A 25,761-nucleotide genomic window follows, 5' to 3' on the forward strand; every position below is an offset into this window, starting at 1 on the left:
AGATTGAACAGAGGAGAAGGTATGAAACAGGAATCTAGGGGAGAAGATGATTAATGGATTATGAAAACGCAGCATAATTGCCAGGAAGCATTAAGGGTATACTTGAGGTTATTGATCATGAATTAAAGGAGACCAGTCTGGCAATGTGTTTTTCTCCAGTTTTATACAGCTTCAGAGTCGTAGACATAGAGTTGGTGGAATGTGAGATTTTTACAGTATTGTTGTTTAGACAAGGGTATATCAATAAATAAGAGAGTTAAGGAGTTTGGAAGTATATGAAATGAAATGAATATAATGGTTTATGGAATTTAAACTGGGTGAGGAGGGGTGTGAGGCCATGAGACAGTGAAAAGTGAATAAATCAATGGCTTTAAGGTTCTTCCTGTTGGTAGTTGCCAATGAGTTGATTCCGACTCATGGCGACCCTATGTGTGCAGAGTAGAGCTGCTCTATAGGGTTTTCAAGATCTTTCAGAAGCAAATTGCCAGGCCTTACTTCCAAGGCATCTCTGGGTTGGTTTGAACTACTACCTTTTGGCTGGTAGTCTACCGCTTAAACCACTGTGCCACTTAGGGACTCAGGTTCTAGGGGACTGAAATACTATTGAAGTTGGGGTAATAGGTGAAATGAGTTAAAAAGATAAGAGATAGTGATTGTATAGCAGAATTATGAAATTAATGTTATGAAGGGGTTTCAGTTGTTGGTAATGAAAAGGTCTAGCATATGACTATTGCACTTGATGGCAATAATAGAGAGAAGGACAAGGAAATTAGAGAGGTGATTAAAAAAATCGTCTACATGGATAATATCAAAAAAAATTATTTACATGAGTGCTTTTTTAAAGAATGAGAGTGATCCAGAAGCTCAATTTTTCCAGAAATGAAGGAGTCCAACTCAGCTGTTAGCTGATAACTCCTATAAAGAGAAGAGGTGAGTGATATGGTCTGATACAATGAAAATTTATAAGTTTTTAGGGAGTAGGAAGGGAGAATACACTAGAAGATGCAACGTGAAACAAGGACATCTAACCACCCTCCTAACCAAATGGTAGAACTGTGAGAGGAAATACAGCTATCACCAGAGGGCTATAGGCAAAGCAGTGTCCACAGGGGAGAGCAAAGTGTTAGAGCTGGAAGGTGAAGAAAAAAATTCAGGGAAGAGTTTCTTTATATAAGCAAGGAATTTTGCTGATGATTGACCATGTGTTCTTATTAGCACAGTGAAAGGTTTTAAGAGCTAAAGAAAGGTGGGAAAGGGGATCACAAAAGTCATTATCCAGGGACTAAAGGAAATCGTTGGAGTTTCGAGTGTCTTGCGGTGACTGACATGACAGGGAAAAAGGGCATGAGGAGGTAAGTGGTAAGGTCCCCGTAAAACGACCAGTCAGTCTGGCAATGTATTTGAGGGGCCCAAAGCAGATAGCAGTAGTCAGACTGTAAGAGTTGAATGCGAGTGAATGCGGAGGGGCGTGCAAAGAGAGGCATTTTTTTTTGCGGACAGTTAGCTGTCTCTGCGGTAGTGTTGGATAGCATTAACAGATTTTCTAATATTAAAGTAACCTTGCACATCACAGTTGTTCTTAACTTTGTCATGCCGTATCGTTCTTATATATTTGTTGTTGTTAGCTGCCTTTGAGTTGGCTCTGACTCTTTGAGACCCCATGTGTAACAGAAGGAAATGCTTCCAGGTCCCGCGCCATCTTCATGATCATTGTGTTTGAGTCCATTGTTGAGATCACTGTGCCAATCCATCTCATTGAGGGTTTCCCTTGCCTTCACTGATCCTCCATTTTACCAAAAGTGATGCTCTTCTCCAGAGATTGATTCTTCCTGAGGACAAGTTCAAAGTAAGCAAGTGAAGTCTCAGTAATATTCTGTAATCCATAAGGTTTTCATTTTCTAATTTTCAGTGATTAATTGGCTAAATAATACTCCATTTAATGAATGCCCCTCCATTTATTTAACCTTTCCCATACTGTAATCTGGAGAACCTGGTGGCTTAGTGGTTAAGAGCTATGGCTGCTAATCAAAAGATCAGCAGTTCGAATCTACCAGGTGCTCTTTGGAAACTCTATGGGGCAGTTCTACCCTGTCCTATAGGGTCACTATGAGTCTGAATGAACTCGACAGCAATGGGTTTTTTTGTTTTTTTTTTTAAATACTGTTGTCTATTTGTTGTTGTTAGTTCTATTTTTCTAGCTTATTTTCTGTTCATCTTTGTGATGTCTTTTTTTCTATATTCTTTGGAATTATTTTATTGCCCTTTTCTAGCTTCTTGAGAAAAATGCTTAGCTTACTAATTTTCATAATATTCTCTTTTGAGTATATGTATCTAAGGCTCTAAATTTCTCTAATTACTGTGTTAGCTGAACTCACAAGTTTTGACATGTGTTATTTTGGGTATGTTTTTGTTGTTCGTTGCCATCCAGTCAATTCCAACTCATGGTGGCCTAATGTAGTTCAAAGTATTGCTCATTTGGTATTTTTTTTTCTTTGAGCCATAAGTTATTTAGAATTATGTTCCTTAAATTTCTAATATACAGCAATTTTCTAGTTTTAACTTTGTTATTTGTTTCTAGATTAATTGCATTGTGGTCATAGTAAATGCTCCATGTGATTTTTAGCCCCTTAAAATTTACTGAGATTTTCTGTGTGACTCAGTATGATTAATATTTTAGATATTCTCATGTTCAATACATATTTTGTAGTTGTTGAGTCTCATATTTTAAATACATCTTTTTAGATCAGATTTGTTAATCAAGCTGTTTAAATCTTCTTTATTCTTACTGATCTTCTGTTAAGTTTTTCAATTAATCAGAGAAATTTATAAAATCTTTCTCTATTATTGTGAATTTATAAATTTCAACTTGTAGTTTTGCCTATTTTTGCTTTATATATTTTGAGGCTATGACTTTAGATGAATACAAATAAAAATTTTAATGCTTTCCTGATGAATTAAACTTTTTTATCATTACACAGTGATATTGTATCTCTTGTAAAACTTTTTTGACATAAAACTCTACTTTTGCTTATATATATATAGCTTTATCAGCTTTCCTTTGATTAGAATCTTTCTAGTATATCTTTTTCCATATGTTTACTTCCATATTTTCTTCTCAGGTATGTTGCTTATAAATTTTATATACTTGAAGCTATTTGTTTTAGTAAATCTGCCATTCTTTGTTTTTAAAGACAATTTAGTTTATTTACATTTAATACAATTAGTGCCATATAAGGGGTTATTTATTTGTGTTTTCTGTTAGTCCTGTCTGCTTTCTGTTTCTATGTTTATTTTCCTTTCCTTCATTGTAATTATTATTGCATCTTTTTTCTCATTCCATTTTTTTCTCCTCTACTAGGTTTAAAGCTGTATACATATATATATATACATATATATATATATATATATATATATACACACACACTATACATATCCTAATCCATTGCTATTGGGTTCATTCCAACTCATAATGACCCTATAGGACAGAGTAGAACGGCCCCATAGGATTTCAAATGAGCACCTGGTGGATTCAAACTGCCAACCTTTTGGTTAGCAGCTGTAGCTCTTACCACTATGCCACCAGGGTTTCCACATATATCATGGATATATATATATATGATTGGTTTCAGTGGAAATCCTCACAGGCACACTTATCAAAACATAATATTATAGGGTCTTAGAACACATTAGTCCATTTATAGCCTCCTGATTTTTATACTATTATTCCTATTTATTTTAATTAGTCTTTGATTTTATTTTTAATCTCATAAGGCATTATTATTATTATTTTATATACTCAAATTATTTAGATCAACTCATATTTTCACTAATTCCTTTTACCTTTATTACTGCCTGCAATTTGAACACTCTTCCTATGTCTGGGAAATTCACAATACCCTGAGTTTCCAGCTTTCACTATACATATCATATCATTCTTTCCCAGCCTCCCTCACAGCCAAGTCATAGACATGCCAAATAAAAGATTCTAATCTGATATACTCCTGGCAAACTTTGATTCAGAAACTAGTGAAATGATGAAGCAGATCCAGAGTGATTGTCTTTAGGTGAGGGTATCTTTAGCTACATTCACATTCCACAGACATCGGTAGCAGAAGTTCTTGAAGAACTGTCCCATCACTAGCGTTGGCAATGATGGTTGTACAAGATTTGGTCCATGGCCATTTTTCCCAAAATAGACTTTTATGATTTTTTTATGGCCTTACCATACCTTGAATATAATGATTTGACTAAAACATTGTTAATAACCATTTTTTTGGATTGCATATTTTTAATCACCTTTATGCTTACATCCAATTATAGTTTGTATCTTATATTACGTCTTATTCAATACTCATACACTCATTTATAATTAATTTTGTGATAGTTATTTAACTTGATTTCTCTGTCCCTAAAATACTTTTATTAAACAATGTCTTCAGGACTAACTTAAAGAAAGCAACTTTAGAGAAAATCTCAAAATATGAAATAGAAATAAATTATATTGCAAATTCATGCGTTTTTGTCAGGAAGATGTATTTGAATATGTTTCATTGCACATGCAACCACTTAATGACCTATTATTGTCCCAATCATCTGCAAGGCAGCTGCATATAAGCTGGTATTTTTAAAGATTCTCAGGTAACTGATAAATTATAATGGAAGCACATACTGTTACCGTTCTAAGATATTAATTGTGAGCAATAAAAGTTGCTACCTAGAAAGCTGCCTTTGCAAATAGATCATAATGCTATCCTAATGGAGAATTGAAACCACAATTTTAAGTTATTTTTAATACAGTTCTGAGGTTTTATATTTCCACCTTAGAATTGACAAGCAGAGTAAATAGGGAGACAGCATAAATTATGACATACACATTTCTCTTTTTCTGTCATTTTTGCTTATTGTTAATTTTATGTTAATTCTCTATTGTTGAAGTATTATAAATGGTTAATTATTTAAGCAGATTCAAATCTTAAGAAATCATGTCACCTTTAGGAAATAAAATTATTACATAAACGTATTTGCATAGTACAGAGATGTAACCCTAGTTCACACATACAGAGAGAAAACATTTTATTTACTTAAAAATACAAAAATAATTTGGAAAAAGATATGACAAATCTGGTTTTGTTCATCTTTCTATTACAGGTATATTACTTCTGTTCCCTTAAGAAAGGAATTTATATTTTAAAGTTTACACAGATTATCAAGATGTTAAACAGAGACGATGTTTCATTTATCCCTCTCTTGTGTACAATAGTAAAAGTAATAGCATTTAAATTAAAGAACCACAAAAATTGACAAGGAGGGAATTATACAAGTAATATAATATTGGCTATTCATGAGAAATATAAAGAAAAGAATTGACTAAAATGCAATTGGTATGAAATTGTGGCATAGGTGGTGTTTAAACATTAAATTCCCTGCTCTTTCACCGATGTCAACAGCATGACTTCTTTCAGAGAAAAAAATTACCTCTGAGCTCGTTGGACTCTCTCAGATAGTAGCACTTTCCTTTGTTGGTGAACTGTCAGTACAGAACAGGTGCTTCTGGTCTCTCTCTCTCTTTTTCTGTTTTTTTTTTTTTTTGCAATAAAAGCAAGAACATATTGCCCTCTAGTGTTCTAAAAATTAGGAGCTCTAGAGATTGTTTAGACATACAGAAAGGTGCAATTTAAAATGTAAATGTCTTTTTTTTCTCCTTTCTAATAAAGATGATACACCAATACAACAGACAAGTTACTCCCCTAATTTTTTTTAACCAATTCTAGAAAAAGAAATGTCAAGAATGATTCATTAATCTATTTTTTTATGGCATTTGTTACAAAAACTATATGGAAAATGTTGACTGGATTGAGAAATTTGTTTGATTTTATATTTACTCTTTTTGAAACTTTAGATTCATCTTATTTTTTCACTACAACTTTGGATGAGGATTTTACAACTCAAGAAAAATAAATAAGTTATAATACTTTATCTCATAGTATGTATAATTAATTTGGCATATTTAATTACTTTATTTTAATGCTTATCTTTAAATATCATACTTTATTGTTAAAAATATGATGAACACAACTCTGTAGCAAAAAGGTCACTTAATTGACAAAGGTGATTTTATAGGTCCTTTATAGCCAGATTCTATGCTTAGTGAAATCTGTTCCCTTCCATGAAATTTAGGATCAAGGATTGAGTGCAAAGTTTGTTAGAAAAAGTCTTCTCAAAAATGACATAAGGAGAAAGTTAGTGTTTTGAGGTAGAAAGAATACTATATTTATTAATGTATTCATAAAAGGATAGAATGACAGCAGGGAAAATATACCAATATTAATGGAATCCAAGTTTCTCCAGACCTCCTCAGCCTATGGATACAAATGAAGTCTAGTTAGTAATCGTTCACACATTGCTGGCTCCTCCCCTCCCTTGTCACCTGGGCCTTTTAGCACCCTTTAAGGTCTCACAACCTAGTAGGTCCATCCTGGGTTTCCTGCCCATCACTAAGCTCCCTGCCCAGAAATCACTGAATGTGTCTCAGCAAGCAACTGGTGTAGGTACCCGCCATGAAAACACTGAAGTATATGCAGAGTTGCACATTCCAACAACCCCCAAATCTCTCTGTGCACAAGGTTCTTGAAACAAATTTGCAAATCAACTGGGACAATGGATGGATGCATGTCTGCCACTCCCAGAAGACTCAAATTGACTAGAGATGCCAAGACCTATCTCAGTGGTAGACAGGCCTTAGGCTCTTTGGAACCCTGCTATCCTTTTTACTTCTCTTCAAGCATTTTATTTTTCCTTTTCAGTAACAGTAAATAAGAATTTGATGTTTAAAAAATTCTGACAAATTTGAACTCATTAGAAACACTTGATATATCAAAATATCCTAGTTATAAGTAAAATTAGAGGTAGGTTGGCATAATTGATTTTCCTATCTTCAAAAGCCTTGGACTTGAATTTTGAGACAATTTTTCTAATACAACTATTACAAATATAATAATGTGAAATATCATTTTAACTAACTTGATCAATAATCTACTGTGTGTATAATTCAGCCTTGAGTTATGATTGAAGGAGGAAGAAGTAGCTTCATGTGAGAAGAGAAGAGTAACACAGACTATGCTGTTGAAAATGTACCCATGTTCTTCTTGGGAAGACACACAAATCAGTAAAATTACAATATAAAATATTATTCAAAAGATACAGACAACATATTCTTTAGGAATTCAGAGGAAAAAAATTACCAGGATTGGTGTGACTAGGAAAACCTTATTATTTAAAACAACATAGAAATTTTGAGCTTGGTGGAAACTTAAAGGTTTCCAAACTCACCTCCTCCATTTTTAAAATTTTTGTGCTTTTAAAAAAGATATTACACGGTTCTTGCAGAAAATTCAAATGATGTAGGAAGGTGTAAGGAAATACAGAGATTATCTTTTGAAGAGCATTCTTCCAAATCTCCCCTGATAAATATACACACAAAAATAAAAATATAAATAGGTTTAAGTTTCTTCATTTTCCAATGTGGAAACTAAAGCTCAGACTTGTTCTCACTCCCTCTCCCTGTACCACCCTACTTGTGTGTGTGATCACTAACAGGTTTTTGAAGAAGGCAACATTTGAGGTACACCTTAGGGTAAAACAAGGGGTGACTATATCTAAGATGTGAATAAATTGTTGATTTGACATGATTGTTTTGAGCATGACATGCAAGGTGGTCTATTAAGTGGTGAAGATTCAACTCTGAATACAGCATAGTCCCTGTCTTCACTGAAATTCATGGATTAATCACTCAATTTAAATTTCATGTGATAGAGAATGCACTATGAGTGTATAATGGATACGTGCCTAAACTTGCATTGTCAGGTCAGGGAAGATTTTTCTTTAGGTGGTTTTGCATAAACTGAATTTCTAAACATATGATTAAGAATTGACCAGGCTGAGAAATAGTAGAGAAAATATTGGACATTCCAGAACTGCAAATGGTTCAATATGCAAAGTTCAGGGCTGGGGAGGGGGGAGGAAGATGAGAGAGTTCTGCAAGAGAAAACTAGAGCTTGACTCTAAGGGTAAAGAGAAAGATTAAGGCAGTGGATGAGGTTGGAGATGCAGGCAAGTATGATACAGTGTTTTATGAAGATGAGTGTGAGTTAGTTAAGAAGATTAACTTGTGGTCTTGTATACTTGGAGTCTCAAACTAAAATTAATACAAGCTCAGGCATATAGACTAAGAGTAGTGAGTAAATGGTAGAGACTAAAGCCTTTCAGATATTGAAGTACTGTAATTACCAAACAAAACACATGTAAATGAGTTTGTGGTCACTTACTAACGGATCATTATCCACAGTTTTTGCAGAGTTTTCAGAAGAAAGAGGTTGAAAGAGAGGTAGGGGTATCAAGGAAAGAATGACTTTAGAAGGCTTTTGCATGGCATCAGCAAGCAACTAAGTAGGGTGAGGATTTCTTAGGTTTGGGATAAGTTGAAGCTATGAAAACAGTGGTGGTAGTTGGCTCTGCTGTATGGATGATCTTGAAAGATTTCAGTCTTCACTTCCTCTATTCTTTCTATAAGGTTGGGGAGTTAGGTAGTAGGATTGCCAGACTTGGAAATTTATCGAAGTCTTCAAAAAAAGTCAACAAGTCAAGGTGAATAGAAAAGAAAAAGATGTAAGAAAGACTTCTTGATCATGTTTCCCTTTTATTGTAAATAGTTCTGTCATAATTTTAGTTAAAATGCAGGATAAAGATTGTTGTATAATCACAATTATATAAAAACAAATTACATATAGAGATGGTCTAGATGAAAATACATCAGGGATTTTTGTTAAGCAATGATCACTGAGTTTTTACTTCTCTGGGTTTTAAAGTTTTTCTAAAGCTTTCATAGAAAGAAATATATATACATTTTGTTATGAAAAAAGAAGCAATGTCAGTTCTTAAAACCACTTATCAAGTCATAGTTGTAGATAGGGCAATTACACCTACTCCTAACTTAGCAACTATCTCATTTTCCAACATTTCACATTTGCAGTAGTAAAAAAACTACCCTCTGACTGTTTTGCGCATTAACAACTTCAGCAGCCTGCACAACCTCACCTGCCTGCACACCCTCACCTTATGGGTATAGAGGAAAGAGCAGCATTGTCCCAGGAGTATTTAACCCCAGTCTGGAACCCATGGGGCGCTGGACACTCTGGCTTCTCCCAGCTTACACTTCCGGCTCTCTCCTGGCCATGCCTCACCCTCTGCCCTGCGCTTGCCTAGCCAGCCGTGTAGGCACTGGTCAGTGGACACTGGGAGAGGGGCGAGGGCAGCAGATGACACTCACCTCTGTGGAGCTGCTCCCTGGCCAAGGCAGACATACACCACCCAGTCCATGCTGCCCCGCTTCCGACACCCAGTGCACAGCAGAGCCCAAGCTGGGAGGCTGGGCAGCTGAAGACATCCTGTCAGGAGCTTGCAGCATGGATTTGGATTCTGGCAAACAGAGCGAGGGTGAGCCTGTGAGTGCTACAGATACAAAGGGGCCATGGCTTCCTAGCTGAGAGGGCTGGGGACGGGGAAGAGAGGAGACTGGGCCAGGAAACCATATTTCGCGTAACGCCAACTTTTGCTTAACAACTTGATCTTTGGAACCTAATCTTGTCGATAAGTGAGGAGTAGGTTATATAGAAAAAGAACTTGCGTTTGAGAGAAAATTGTAATAAGATTATATCTAAATAAGGAAGCATGCTGTGACATTGTATTTTCCCAGACATCTTTTGTATTCTCCATATGAATTCTGCATATAGAGTACAAAGAAAATGGAGATAGGAAATGGAAACATTGTTACATAGATCGGCTGATTAATGACTGGGCTCTATACATTAAATCCATTAGCACAAGCTTTAATTCAGTAACTTTAAAACCATCCTTTGTCAAAGAAAAAAAAACTTCACAAAAATGAAAGGGAAATAGTAAGAGAGGAAATAAAAAACAGACTAAAAGAACCTCGGTGTTTTTGAAGGTGGTATGTCATGCAGTTGAATTTGCAGTTGTACCTAGCAAATAGTAAGCTCCTAATGAAGCTTTATATATTTCTTTGTTGAACAGGTGTTGGATGAATGCTTTTACTTCTTATATAAGGGAGAAAATTGAAGCATACCCAAGGTTAGACAGTATTAGATATTGTGTGTGGTTTTAGTTTGATTCTGAATGTCTGATTGTGAATATTATAATCTTTACAAAAGTGAAATATATACAGATCTACCCCAAAGTCATGCCAAAGTGCTCTGGGAGTTGTTTGACTTTCAGGAACTCTTAGGATAGGTACAAGCATTCCACAGTTGTTTAATCCTAGTTAATTCTGGCCCATACATTGTGGAGATATTATTATTTTAGCAGTGTTAGCAGTAATATTTGATGATGAAATTGTGAATATAAAATAAATACAGAGACCCAAGCAATAATTACTCTACTAGAACTCTCATCCCCAGATAGTATTTCTGCTACTATATTTAGAAGTCTCATACTGTAAAGCAGAGCAATCATCCGTGTAGTATTTTTTTCTTCTCAAATTTCTCATATTTTTCTTACAAAAAATATAGATATTGGTAGTTTGATTTAAAAAAAAGGACTCTTCCTTTTAAACAATTATGTTGTTCCTCTGCTGTAGAAAAAAATACCTAGGAAAATGGCAGATAGGCAATGTATACATCTCCAGCAAGTGGTGATAAAAGAAATTGTCTGACATTTACTCTTCTATTTACTGGGTTGCCTGTATAATCTTTTGAAGTGTGAATATAGCTTTTAGCTCAGAGCTATGTACATAGTATAATACCATGTTAAAATATAATATTGTGGTAGTAATGTTATCATGTTTGAAATGACACTTTTAGGAGTTTGTACTGGTAAAAAATGTGTACTTTGGGAACTAAAATATCTTTATATTATGCCACTGAAATCAAGAAAATATAAAATGTATAAAAGTTAAGTGAAAACCTGCTGGTTATGTACAAGGGTAGAAAAGATCATTTTTGCATAAAATCATAAACTAAGTAAGGATATGATTTTCATTTTGATTAAATACAACAATTACTCATTATTTTGTACCTTTACTTTGAAAAAGAGTTATAATATATTTGGGTATAGTTGCTGTACCAGATAATATCACCACATTTGTGGCCTGGAAGCTGAAAAGGAGCCTCCAAGGGACCAAACCTTATTATATCAACCTATTCCTAGCTTCAACTTTTGCTAAATCAATAGTGGGAATTTTCAGAAATCCCTCATAATCATAAGAACCTGCATTTATCATTGGCTAAAATATCTTTGATATTTGTAATTCTCTTAAACCAGATTAAAATAATTTGAATTAGTTAAACCCTCTTAAGTAGTATTTTTCAAACACTGTTGACCATGACTAAGAATAAGAAATAATCTTACATGAGGACACAGACACACGAACACACACACACACACACACACACACACGTTACTAAGTGAACCACATTTCATAAAGCACTACTTTTCCTTACCATATGTGAAGTACATTGATATTTCTGTTCTGCTCTATTTCATTTTTGTTTATGTGGTGGTGACCTGTAATTTGAAAAATACTCCATCTCGCTTGAAAGATGGTGGTACATATTGGAATTCACCCCCAAGAGAGTACTGATACTTTTAACATACGGGAACAAATTGTAAAATGTTTACACAGTACAGTTTTTTTTTTTTAATTTTTTCATTGTACTTTAGATGAAGGTTTACAGAACAAATAGTTTCTCATTAAACAGTCAGTACACATATTGTTTTATGACATTGGTTAACAACCTCACGACATGTCAACACTCTCCCTTCTCGACCTTGAGGACCTTTTTTTTGGTGAAAATATACATAGCCAAAGTTACACCATCTACATGTACAATTCAGTGACATTGATTACATTCTTCCAGTTGTACTGCTATCCTCGCTATCCTTTTCCAAATTATTCCATCACCACTATCTTCAGTTCACTACACAGTAGTTTTTAATTATGAAAAAACAACACTGCTTTATTAATATGAAATGTGAACTAATTCTTTATATGATTCCTAAAAGCAAACAAAAAAACTCATGAAGCATGTAGAAACAAAGTATTGGATAAAATATATCCCTGCCCTTATACATCATAAGAAGTAGTCAAAGCTGATCAGTTTATTGCAAATTCTTATGTTATCTCAGTTTAAAACATAGCTTCTTTTGAGCTGATGCAATTTACCTCTGCAATTTGTTTTTGCATTTTCAGAAGTCATTTCTAGCTTTGAAATCTGAATTTTAAACTTGAAGTAAAATTTGCTGGCATATGTGTTTAATTATTTAATTACACTAACTGATAAATTTTTGGTTTAATCCTTGGTTTTTCTCACTATTGCAACACAAAAAAAGAAGAAAGAAATCAAACCCATTGTTGTGCAGTCGATTCCGACTCATAGTGACCCTATAGGACAGAGCAGAACTGCCACATAGGGTTTCCAAGGCTGTTATCTTCATGGAAGCAGACTGCTACAACTTTCTCCGGAGGAGAACCCTGTAATCACAAATCACTAGCAGTGTAATCTCAGTCCTTTTCTTAAACTCTCTGAATCTCAATGTCTTCATTTATATAATAGACTAGTAATAACTAAACAATGGATAAATTAGTAGGATGAGTAATAATAACTAAATGGGCATAGTGCCTGGCAAGGAGTAGGTACTCATTAAGTACCAGTAAATGTCACTGTAGTAAATATTATTGTGTTTTTTTCAATTTTAGCTGAACTTTAATGAACCACTTTGATAATTTTTATATCTCACTAGACCACCATCAAGAAAGAAGCAATCACAGATATATCCAATGTATTTCCTAGCTCCTACATTTCTTCTGAATTTCTGTCTTTCCAAATAAATAGCGATAGCTACCTTCATAACTGTAGTTGCTTTGTTTACTAACTTCTCTGCTGCTACCAGAAATTACTAGTAATTTACAGTGATTGAGAACACTTGGCAAATGGACTTTATAAACTATATTTTAGAGAATCTATAAACACATTTTGAACATAAGTCAAGGAACAGTTTTCAAACAGATATACAAAACAATAATTTCTTCACATTATCTAATTCAAAAGAGATTAGAAGATTCTGGGAGTCATTTATTCCACTTTTAGTGAGGTGATGAGTCACACTCTGACAGGTAGAAGGCAAAGAGGAGAAAACAAGATGGAGAACAAAAAAAAAGCTTCCTTTTCTCTCACCAAACTCCATATGGGTCATGCAGCCTGTGTTTTGGGGTAGGGTGTCCCAACAAATAATGAGTAGGTTTCTCTTTCCAAATTTCTAACAAAAGAATGTTTTAAGGACGTGTGAAAGGCAGCTTGAGAAGATTTGGGATCCAACTCTATTTAACCTGCTTTGTATCCTGGCTAAGGAAATATTAGTATTTCACAGATTCAACTTACTTAGTCATCCTCCTTTTGGCCGTTCATTCTATAATCAAAGGCCAAAATCACTGTGTAAGGGGGAAAGCTGAGCAAAAGTTCCCCCTCATATGCTGTTTGTTGCTAACTGGTGTCAGGTTCCTCCTTCACATTAAATTAAGGTAAAATAAATGTTTTAGCGTTTCACCTTCGAGTACTTAAGAATACATGCCATATTTTGTTAGCGCTTTGGAACAGCGTTTTAATGTGGTCACTATGATATTTAAATGAATATCTGTAATTTTATGCGACTCATTTATTCCAATTGTTTTATTTCATCTTTCCAAGATTCTCATGTTGTTCTTCGTTCTACCCCACCCCCTCCTTTCCCTTTTTTGTTTTGTTTTGTTTAAAGGGACATAATATTAGATAAGAAAGTCAAATCCCAAACAATGTTGTCCGATCTCTTATCTCAGGCTCAAGACACAGTGGGGCATAAGTAAACATCCCTGGTATATCATCTTTCATGGTCCAGGATTCCTCACTTTCATTGACCAATTGTTTTTAGGGGAGGAGAAATTTGAGTATTAAGAAAGATAGCTCTTTGGTTAAATATACTCACACACACACACACACACACACACTCCAACTTACATCTCTACAGTGTTGAGAATGTTTCTATCATTCTTGCAACTCTGAACATATTAATGCTAAATAAATGTCACTTTTAAATTTATTCATCCTTTGGATTGGCATATTCTAGTCCCATATGCTTTTTTTTCTTTATTATTGCATATTAGGATGAGCTGTTCTAATATGCAAAACTCACATCTCATTCTTTGTATATTCAAAAATAAAAATCACATTTTTATGTTAGAATAGTTAAAGATTTTCAAAAGTATTTACTTGCCCAACCTTTGTGTCTTTTCCAAACCTCTTGAGTAAATTTGTTGATAAAACACTAAACAAGCCTCCAAAGCAAGTGGATTAAACAGATTTATGCTCCTGTGTGTGATGTGTGATAGGGAAGGGAGATGATTCCAGGTTAGCATAAATAGATTTTTAAATCAAATACATGAGCTTGGAGAAGTCTAGAAATGGATCTAATACAGAATGGAAAAATCTCCTTTAGTGAATTCCAAATCTCTTTCAATATTCATGGTTTATATATTTTGCTGTATTTTATTTCTTTTTAGCAAAATGCATTTGAATTTGTTAAAGAAAATAGATTTTGAAATACTAAAAAGATTTGCAGATAGTAAATAATTCTCTTAAAAAATACATTTGATAACAAAGAGTGGTGTTGTAGGAGCCCCTGGGTGGCACCAATTGCTAAGGCTCAACTACTAGCTGAAAGGTTGGTAGTTCAAAAACACCCAGAGGTGCCTCAGAAGACAGGCCTGGTGATCTGCTTCTGAAAGTTCACAGCCTTGAAAATCCTATGGAGCACAGTTCTACTCTGCACACATGGGGTCAGTAGTAGTGGGAATTAACTCAATGGCAGCTAACAACAACAGCATTAACAACAATAACAGAGTAATGGTGAGTCCCAAACGTGGAGTTAATTTTCCTTTAAAACAAATGTGAAATCACTGCAGAGATTTTTCAGATTGAGACAATGTGTTTCACCGGGTAACAGTCAGACCCACTTATATGTTTCGAATGTGAAGAATGAAATTTAAAATATTTGGTATTAATTCAAAATTCTAATATGTATAATTTATTGGGATGTTTACAAATATTTGCATAAAATCTAAGACAAAAACAAACATTATTTTAACTCATTGTTGAACTTTTTTTTTAACTTGAATTACTAACTGGAAAAAATATTTTTCAGAACATAAAAATATAATACGGAAGGGGTGATATATTGAAACAGTTAATAGTTTAATACTTTTTCAGTAATCATCAATAGTCATTAATCACACAGATTTCCAGATTTTAAAAAAAAGAAACTCATAAAATATCTACAGTATGATGGACTATGTTGTTGTTGTTAGGTGGTATCTAGTCGGTTCTGACTCATAGTGACCCTGTGTGCAACAGAAGGAAACACTGCCCGGTCCTGTACCATTCTCATGATCGTTGTTATGCTTAAGCCCATTGTTGCAGCCACCGCGTCAGTCCATCTCATTGAGGGTCTTCCTCTTTTTCGCTGACCCTCTACCTTACCAAGCATGATGTCCTTCTCCAGAGACTGATCCCTCCTGACAATACGTTCAAAGTGAGACGAAGTCTCATCATCCTTGCTTCTTAGGAGCATTCTGGCTGTACTTCTTCCAAGACAGATTTGTTGTTCTTTTGGCAGTCCATGGTATATTCAATATTCTTCACCAACACCACAATTCAAAGGCATCAATTCTTCTTCCTTATTCATTGCCCAGCTTTCACATGCATATGAGGGGATTGAAAACACCATGGCTTGGGTCAGGCGCACCTTAGTCTTCAAGGTGACGTCTTTGCTTTTTAACACTTGAAAGAGGTCTCTTGCAGCAGATTTGCCCAATGCAATGGGTTGTTTGATTTCTTGACTGCAGTTTCCATTGGTGTTGATTGTGGATCCAAGTAAAATGAAATCCTTGACAACTTCAAACTTTTCTCCATTTATCATGATGTTGCTTTTGGGTCCAGTTGTGAGGATGGATTATACAACTACTATATTAGAAAACATGCTAACTTGATTCTCTGTGATATGGCATATCAACAGTGCACATTTTAAAATACATGTGTCACAGATTGATAGCATGAGCTATTTTGGATACTTTCCTAGGAAGACTAGTTTGGAAAATTGGGAAATAGAGAGTTCTGTAAGTAATAGGAAGCAGTGTTGATGAGAGTGAAGAAAATTTCTATTGAAAAGAATTCAATAAAAATCAGTTAGTCATCTACATAAAGAAAGACATCTCATAATAATGAAAAGTTATATCCATTTGTGTTGAAGCAGTTTAGTGAAATTTTTTTTATCAATACTGTCTACATTTCTTTTTGTTTTTGAACCACAGAAAGTGGTAGGTACTTGGAAAATTTGAATCCTGGGTAAAAATTAACAGTGAAAAAATCTAAATTTAATTCTGGTTAAAGGAGTAGGTCAAATTCAGGAATGTGCCCTGAGAAAAATATGCCAATGTTTCTCTTTTCATCCAGTTTTCTTGGCCTCTACTTCATTAAAGGGGTATGAGGATGCTTGTTCCCGTTTTTCTCCTTCTCCCGTACCCTTTCTCTAACCTTGCCTCTCAGAATGGAGAAGCAAATATCCTGGCTATTTGGGCTCTTAAGCTAAAGAGGACAAGTGGCTCCCTGTGATCCTAGCGAAGGATTTATTATTACAAGGAAAAACTTGTAAATACTGTAAACTAATGGCAAAACCATTCCCTCAGCTTGCCACTCAAGATACCTAAGCACATCTCCATGTTTCACTGATCCAATGGGCACACAAATATCTGATTTCCCGACTCTGTATGCATACAATACGTACTAGTCCTATAGAAACAGTATGATGGTAATCAACACTTTATACAAAAGCTTTATTTCTTACCCCTTATTTATGAGATGACTACTTTGAAAAATTACCTCTATCCCTAATGTTTCTATATACATATTGATGTTTGGCAAAATTAAATAGAGTTTTGTATTCTATAGGCCATGAAAAAAAATTCTGTATTATAAGGAGTAAAACCTGTACTGTAAACATCAGACTACTAATATGCTAACATATAAACACATTAAAATGATCTCTGATAAGCATATTTCTGAGATATCAGCATATACATATATACACACATAAATATGTGTTTCTATTATTGTCTTAATTATTATTTTTTCTCTCTTTTTCAGATAGTGTTAAAAGGATTCTACAGCAATCTTTGGTATTGGACATATACAAAATCTCTTCAACTTTTGCCCTCCTGGTCCCTTGCCTTCCAGCTTTAACTTGTTTCAGATTCCTTCAAACATTTTACATGATTTGCAATGGTTACATGAACTTTGGGGAAGTGGTATTTGTACCATCTCATACTTTATTCACCATGGAACTTTAGGAAACAAAATTGGAAAGAGCTTCCAAAGCATTATTGTAAAAAAATGAATCTTATTGTGAAGCTTCGGAGAAGTTTTCGAACATTGATTGTTCTCTTAGCTACCTTTTGCTTGGTGAGCATTGTCATTTCTGCCTATTTCCTCTACTCTGGCTATAAACAGGAAATGACACTTATTGAAACCACTGCAGAAGCAGGATGTGCTGACCTCAAAATTCTACCATATCGGTCAATGGAGCTAAAAACAATTAAACCTATTGATACATCCAAAACCGACCCTACAGTCCTCCTATTTGTGGAAAGCCAATACTCGCAACTCGGTCAAGATATCATAGCTATCTTGGAGTCCAGTCAATTTCAATACCACATGGTCATTGCCCCTGGCAAGGGAGACATACCTCCCCTTACAGATAATGGCAAAGGGAAATATACTTTAGTTATTTATGAAAATATTCTGAAGTATGTCAGCATGGACTCATGGAACCGAGAGCTTTTGGAAAAATACTGTGTGGAATACAGTGTTAGTATAATTGGTTTTCATAAAGCTAATGAGAACAGCTTACCAAGTACACAGTTAAAAGGCTTTCCATTAAACCTTTTCAATAATCTAGCTCTAAAGGATTGTTTTGTCAACCCTCAGTCTCCTTTGCTGCATATTACCAAAGCCCCCAAGGTTGAGAAAGGCCCTCTTCCTGGGGAAGACTGGACTGTTTTCCAGTATAATCATTCAACTTACCAGCCTGTGCTTTTAACTGAATTACAAACAGAAAAATCCCTTCCATCTTTGTCCAGCAAAACTTTCTATGCGACAGTGATTCAGGATCTGGGGCTTCATGATGGAATTCAGCGAGTTCTTTTTGGCAACAACTTAAACTTTTGGCTGCACAAGCTCATCTTCATAGATGCCATTTCCTTCTTGTCAGGAAAGAGGCTGACATTGTCTTTGGACAGGTACATCCTTGTGGACATTGATGACATCTTTGTTGGAAAGGAGGGAACAAGGATGAATGTCAAAGATGTGAAGGTAAGAACATTTATGAATAACATCACAATTTCTATTTCATTAACTTTGAAGTATATGTTTGAGATAAAATAGGCAATTTTTACAACTATTGAACTAAGTCTTAACCACTCCTCCCACACATGTCAGAATGTCAGATATTTAGGGGGAGTGGGCAGAACTAAAACATCGCAGATTATCTGACCTTATTCTCCTTGCCTCTATTTAGGCTTTGCCCAGCCCAGCTAGGACCCCTTAGAACTGGCCTATTGTTGTTGACATGTTGCAGTTTGTAGCAATGAGACTGATATAGTCATGGAACTCTACCCCTGTGCTGACCCCCCTGCCCTACTGAGTATGACAATGTTTGTTAAAATACAAGATGAGGAAGCAGTCCAAGACGTTTCCATAACTCAAATATTGATATTTAAAAAAATAGTCTTATAGAACATGTGGTACTGGACTTGACCTATTGGACTATCTCTATTATAAATTTATCATATTATTTTGGGTTGCTGGTAGCACATCTAAGTTATGTATAACAAACTCATTTTACGATTGCTAATAGAGAAAGAAAACGTAAAAAAGTTACACCAAGTTAGGTAGGCTATTTTGGGAATAAGTCCCTTTTTCCTCATTTTGACTCAGCATTCTCACATGACCTTTCACATATGTCTCTTCTACTCTATATGTAACTAAACTCATTCTGCATATAAATAATTTAAGAAAGCATATAAATAAAAATAATAGAACACGATTTATAAAGGAACTAAAGATTGTTAAGATGATACTATCCTTCTTGAACTCCTATTATTAGGTTTTTTATCCTCCAAAGATGACGCCTGGATACTATTTCAAAATCTATCCTAAAACCTTAAGACATAATTAGAACCAGTAAAATAAATTCACATTTTTAAAATTTTCAAATTACATGTGGACCAGTGAACTCGATGTTTAATGAGTCACTGAATGAAGCACTGTGTAACTCTGACCCAAATATTTCATTTTGGGAATATTGTAAAAGGATTAAGTGACCTCTTTCAAGTTCTGGCTAGCTTCTTCTTCTTCTTCTTTTTTTTTTTTAATTCCTTTGTGTATCTGTGTTTTATACTTTTGATTAATAAAAATGCTGGCATTATTTTAATTTTAAAATAAACTTAACAAGAAGTCACATGCTTCAAAAGGTTATCTGACTGGTTGGTTCCTCTCCTAAAAGGATAGGGTTTCCAAATTTCAGTCTCTATGACGTGAAAATTCTTATAGTTCTAAAACAAATTTTCCAGCTCAATTTTAGCTATTTCGTTTATTCTAAATAGAAAAAGAAAGAAATATTCACCACTACTAATATGATATTAAAAGTCACCCCTGGTGGTACTGTCATTAAGAGCCTGGCTGCTAACCAAAAGGTTGGCAGTTTGAATCCACCAGCCACTCCTTGGAAACAGATGGGGCAGTTCTACTTTGCCCTGGAGGATCGCTAGGAGTCGGAATTGACTCGACGGCAACAGGTTTGGTTTTTTGGTTAATGACTCTTCAGGGGCCCTGATAGTGAAATGGTTAAGAGCTCAGCTGCTAACCAAAAGGTCAGCAGTTTGAATCCACCAACCGCGTCTTGGAAACCCTGTGGGGCAGTTCTACCCTGTCCTATAGGGTCGCTGTGAGTCAGAATCAACTCGATGACAAAGGGTTTGATTTTTGTTTTTTTTTGCTTTAATGCCTTTTACGTAGCACACAGAATAACAAAATTCGATAAAGGCTGGAGCAATGTCACAGACAGAGAGAGAATCACAAATGTTGTATGTGTGCATGTGTGCATATAGATATGTATTAGTGTATTTGTATGTGTATACAATCAATATGTGTATATATGTATACGGTAATGTGTGCATACGTATATTTGTGTGTGTGTACATGTGTATATATTTCAGCTTAGCTATCACTTTGAAGAAAATATAGTCTTTTTTGCCAGCTTTGGTGGTGTTTATGATTCTCCCTCAAAATCACTAATCAAAGAATATCAGAAACTTGATTGGAACTGAGAGGTGTTATCTTCTTGAGTTACTTACAGATCAATAGAAAATTTTGCTTTCTAGTATAAAAATTATAGTGCTGATCTTTTGCATTTATTTCTATTTGACTTATTCTGTTCATTTTTTGTGTACATATAATTTAGGGGTAAAGAATCTTTAATAACATGCATGTAGAAAAGTTCTGGATGCCCCAAGGTCTTCATACTCCTTTTCCTTTCCCGGTAGTGTATGATTTAGATGAGGAGAAATCTACACTTTCTCGAACTCTTCCCCAGTTTTCTAGAGTAAGAGATTGTTGTTGGTGCTTGCCATCCAGTTGATTCAGACTCATAACGAACTTATAGGACAGAGCAGAACTGCTCCATAGGGTTTCCAAGGCTGAAATCTTTACAAAAGCAAACTGCCACATCTCTCTCCCTCGGAACAGCTGGTGCATTCGAACTGCCATCCTTTGGGTTAGCAACCAAGCACTTAACCACTATGCCAACAGAGCTCCTTTGCAAAGGGATTAGCCACTGACAATTTTCTATGATATTCTGAAATAGAGGGTAGAGGTGCTCTGTTCCTCAATAGAACAAAAAGAGGCAAGCAGAGGTATTGTGGTTGAATGGTCTTGGTTGTGTACATGATTGGCCTCTCCCTGGGCCACTTCCACAGTGAGACTTACGGTAGAGCTGGGAGCATTTAACAGCAAATTCAGATATAGCCTGGTCTGTAGCACCACCTAGTTCTATTGACAATACATATATTAACATATTTTTCTTTGAGTCTGAGTCCTTACCCATGAGATAGAGATTCCAGATCATACTGTTACAACTGTTAGAAAAGAAGGCATTTTTAAGACACAGAGTTACAATGCAATGAAAAGAGCATGAGTTTTTGAACTGAACTTTGACAGCTCACAACCTAAGCTACCGTGTATGTAACTTCTCTGTAGAATCGTTTATGCTTTATCTCATTGTCTCGTTCCCTCCCCCACAAAAGCCACTGAGATAGAAATTAATGTTTCCATCTCAAAGGAAGCAAAATTAAGCACAATTTTAGTAACTGTCATCACATTGTTAACATAATTTCATTGTGTATTTAAAAATTCAAGATGTGAGAGAAAAATTACCCATGTATATAAAGCTTCTAGAAACTAACTGCATTTTGAAAGATTGTGAAGTATTAGCTGTCAAAATATGGTCATGTTTTGACCTGGTAATATATCTATGCTATCGCAAAATATTTCATGTACATGGAAAGCTTTATTAGAAAGATGACTTCAGACTATTAGGGTGTTGTCTTATACACTTGAACTTATTTTTTCCTTGTTCTGAAAGCAACTTCTGCTTTCATAATGGCCTTAACAATTGTACGTAATGTTTCTTCTAAAAGTGGTATCAGTTGAGCAATTTTTAGAAAAAGCTAAAATAATGAAAGATCATTTTGATTATTAAAATATAATTTAAAAAAGCCTTTTTTCGTAGCCCTTCCTTTGATGGAATTCCTGGTTGGATTCAATACTTAATAAACGAAGAAAAATTTCTATAGTCATAGAGGTTTAGTAGAACTAAGATAACATGTCCTTTTTCTTGTGGTTTCTCTCAAACAGAATAAATGCACTTTCCCAGTGAAAGTTTTGAAAAACATGGACATGGGCAATGAAATTGGATTTTTATCAATGCTACCAATAATTCAGTACTTCAGTCGATTCTGTGACCTATCATTATCCTCTCTGTTGGCAGCAAATTATCATCATTTACATTTTTAAATGTCTTTGAGAAAATGAATTCATTTATTCATTGAACATCTACTATTTATAAGACTATAAGACATTTTCTGCTTCATCCAAACTTTCTATTTTAGGATTTTGTACGATCCAACTCAAAATTTATCTTTTCAACATATACCTTTACTTCTTCATACTGTTTCTGTTAGGCTAGCCTACTGCCTAGTCCTCAAGTATGGCTTGGTCGTTTCTAACCTGATCACCTTTCTCTGCTTCTATGCCTAGACTAAAATACTTTCCTGAGTCTACCCACATTTCAAAAGATACCTCAAATCCTACTTCTTATGAGAATATGTCACATCCCCCAAAGACTCCAGCAGACCATGATTTTACTCTCATCTAAGTCCTTGAATAGTCACTGACCTTAACTCTCATTTAGCATGTTCTTATATATGAGTTAGCTCCAAAACTAGCTAGTGATACAGTTTTTCTCATACTTCTTCGTGTGTCCCAAAGTATCTAATAAATAACTTCAGACATGGTGATAAAAATATTAATTGATAATTATTATACTGTTATTTAACTGCTTGTGGGTGCAAAATTAATTAGTCACAGAATAATTGATTTACTACCTGAGGAAAGAATAATTTGAGGATATTTTTGAACTTTGTAGGTAAAGAAAGTACCACAAACTTGGTAGCATAAAGTAACAGAAATTTATTCTCTCACAATTATGGAGGCTAGAAGTCCGAAATAAAGGTATTGGCAGGGCCGTGTTTCCTCCACAGGCTCTAAGGGATGGTCCTTCCTTGCCTCTCCCACCTTCTGGTGGCTCCAGGTGTTGCTTGCCTTGTGGAAGTATAACTCCAACCTCTGCCTCCACTTTCACATAGTGTTTTTCCTGTGCGTTTCTGTCTTTGCATCTCTTCTTATAAGGACACCAGTCAGGACCTACCCTACTCCCATATGACTTCATCTTAAGTAATTACATCTGCAATGACTCATTTCATATTCTGAGTTTCCAGGAGGGACATCAATTTTGGGGGGACACTAACCTAGTAACCCAGTACATGTATATTTGGATATGGGTAAAAGTAGAAAGAAAATCTATATTGTAAACCTGGTGTCAAATATAAGTGGCTAACAGGCTAGCTGGTTTGAATTTTACCCATCACACCCCACCCCCTAAATTGGGTGTTTTTAAAGGATCTGTACCTAGGCTGGTGTTAAGGCTTGATCCTGATACAAGTAATTTTGCAATATCTTAACCTGGATATTTCTACGCATTTATTTTGACTGGAGCCCTGGTGGCACAATGGTTAAGAGCTCGGCTGCTAACCAAAAGGTAGATTAAATTCAGGTTTGACACATATCAATCAGGGTAGATATAGCAATCCAGAACAATCCAAGCAATAGGAGGTGGCTGGATGACCCAGTCAGGCAAACAAGACAGCAGCAACTGAAAGTTCTGTGGGATTTCTAAGAAGGCACCCAGCATGCAATCAGGAAGTGTGGCTTAAGAACTATCCCGGTCTAGGCAGGGGCTAGTTAGCATTTATCAAAGAGATCTGACAGCAAACTAAAAGTACCCAGTCCCTGGATAAGGGTGTGTGGACATGAATCTTCTGCCTGAGAAAAATATCACAGGAAGGCAATGCTCCAGTCTTAGAGAATGAATGGGATCCAACATGTGTCATAACAGCATGGTGTCAGGCATAGGGGGACATGGCAGAGGCCCTGGAAGGCAGGAGCTCAGTCACAATAATAGCCCTTTTACTTTTATCCTGGAATCAAAGCAGAGAGATGCCATCAGCAAGACTTGTTTGAAAGTGAGGCCCTAACATCTTGACCGAGGACTCCTTAGGCCTCCACTCTCAGGGAGACATTGAATTTAGAACCTTATAGAATACTTAAATGTCCAATTGTGAGAATTAGCTACAGTATTTGGAGGGACTTAATTTGTTCTAGAAGAAAAAGCAAGGAAGTACTGTCAAAGGTTTATAATGAGCATGGTTATTTTTCCACATAAATACAGTGTCATAAAGAGATGACTGTGTCAATTAAAGTATTTTACTACGTAGAATTTGGCTTGGCTAAAAATGGAAGCTCCATCTAATATATTTTGGCATGGTCGGTAATGACCTCAGACAACCTAAAACATATTTGGAATAGGACAAGCACCCTACAGGATATATTTAATGATAATTCTTTCATCTAAGTAAAATTTCAAGGCAGAAGTCCCAGGTTTTCTTTTCTTCTCAGTTCTGTCAAGTGGTGCCATGCATATAATATTGTCAATGGAAGGGACAGCCACTTGTCCAGAAAAAAAGAATCCTGTATGAAAGCAAGTATGGTCTCTTTGTCCACTTAAGAAATTTCCAAAATTACATAAAATTTTTATTTTAATGATCAGAATAAGAAATTATGTATCAGCAATATCCTCTTCCAAATAGGACAGGTTATTGAAAACATTTGCATTTTATATATTGGTATTCATTTAACTTAAACCCCTAAAGCATTTATTACTTACCTAGAGGCTGTTCATATCCATCTTTAATATAGATTTTTTTTTTTATTGTACTTCAGGTGAAGGTTTAGATAATGAAACAGTAGTACACATATTGTTTTATGACATTGGTTAACAACCCCACAACATGTCAACCCTCTCCCTTCTCGACCTTTGTTTTGGTGAAAATATACATAGGCAAATATACATCATTTCAAAATTTCTACATGCACAGTTCAGTGGCATCGACCACTCTCTTCCAATTGTGCTACTATTCTCACTTAAGATGAAGGCCTACAGAACAAAATAGTTCCTCATTTAAAAGTTAGTACACGTGTTGCCCTAGGACAATGGTTAACAATCTCACAACACATCAACACTATCCTTACTCAACCTTGGGTTCCCTATCACCAGCTTTCCTGTCCCCTTTTGCCTTCTGGCCCTTGTCCCTGGACTGCTGTGCCTCACTAGTCCCATTTGGTTTTATGGGGCTGTCCATTCCCAGGCTGAACGGTGAACCTCAGAGATAACTTCACCACTGAGATAAAAGGGTGTCTGGGGGTCATACTCTCGAGGTTTCTCCAGTCTCCTTTAGGCCAGTAAATATGGTCTTTTTTCTTTTCTGAGTTAGAATTTGTTCTACATCCTTCTCCTGCTCTGTCCAGAACCCTCTATGTGACCCCGGTCAGAGCAGTCAGTGGTGGTAGCCGGGCACCATCTAGCTGTAAAGGACTCAGTCTGGTGGAGGCCTTGTTAGCTGTGGTCGATTAGTCCTTCGGACTAATCTTTTCCTTGTATCCTGTTCTCTTCATTCTCCCTTGCTCCCGAAGAGGTGAGATCAGTGGAGTATCTTAGATGGCCGCTCACAGGCTTTTAAGACCCCAGACGCTACTCACCAAGGTAGAAAGTAGAACATTGTCTTTATAAACCGTGTTATGCCAGTTGAGCTAGCTGTTCCCCAGGACCATGGTCCCCACAGCCCTCCACCCAGCAATTCAGTCCCTGAGGGAATTTGGATGTGTCTATGGAGCTTCCATGACCTTTCCTTGTACAAGTTGTGCTGGTTTCCCC

At 35.5% G+C, this 25,761-nt stretch overlaps 1 protein-coding gene across 5 annotated transcripts in view; it reads left to right on the top strand.

The window, feature by feature from the left end:
- LOC101352400 (N-deacetylase and N-sulfotransferase 4) overlaps nucleotides 1-25,761 on the top strand; it is a 493,510-nt gene that overhangs the window by 181,473 nt on the left and 286,276 nt on the right. For all 5 annotated transcript variants that reach the window (XM_004385892.2, XM_023740189.1, XM_023740187.1 and 2 more), the window contains one exon: nucleotides 17,244-18,467. In XM_004385892.2, coding sequence (XP_004385949.1) covers nucleotides 17,490-18,467 — 978 coding nt within the window. In that variant the 5' untranslated portion in view covers nucleotides 17,244-17,489. The remainder of the gene's footprint in view (nucleotides 1-17,243; nucleotides 18,468-25,761) is intronic.

Source organism: Trichechus manatus, unplaced genomic scaffold (assembly GCF_000243295.1).
Source record: "Trichechus manatus latirostris isolate Lorelei unplaced genomic scaffold, TriManLat1.0 scaffold00150, whole genome shotgun sequence".
Taxonomy (NCBI): Eukaryota; Metazoa; Chordata; class Mammalia; order Sirenia; family Trichechidae; genus Trichechus; species Trichechus manatus.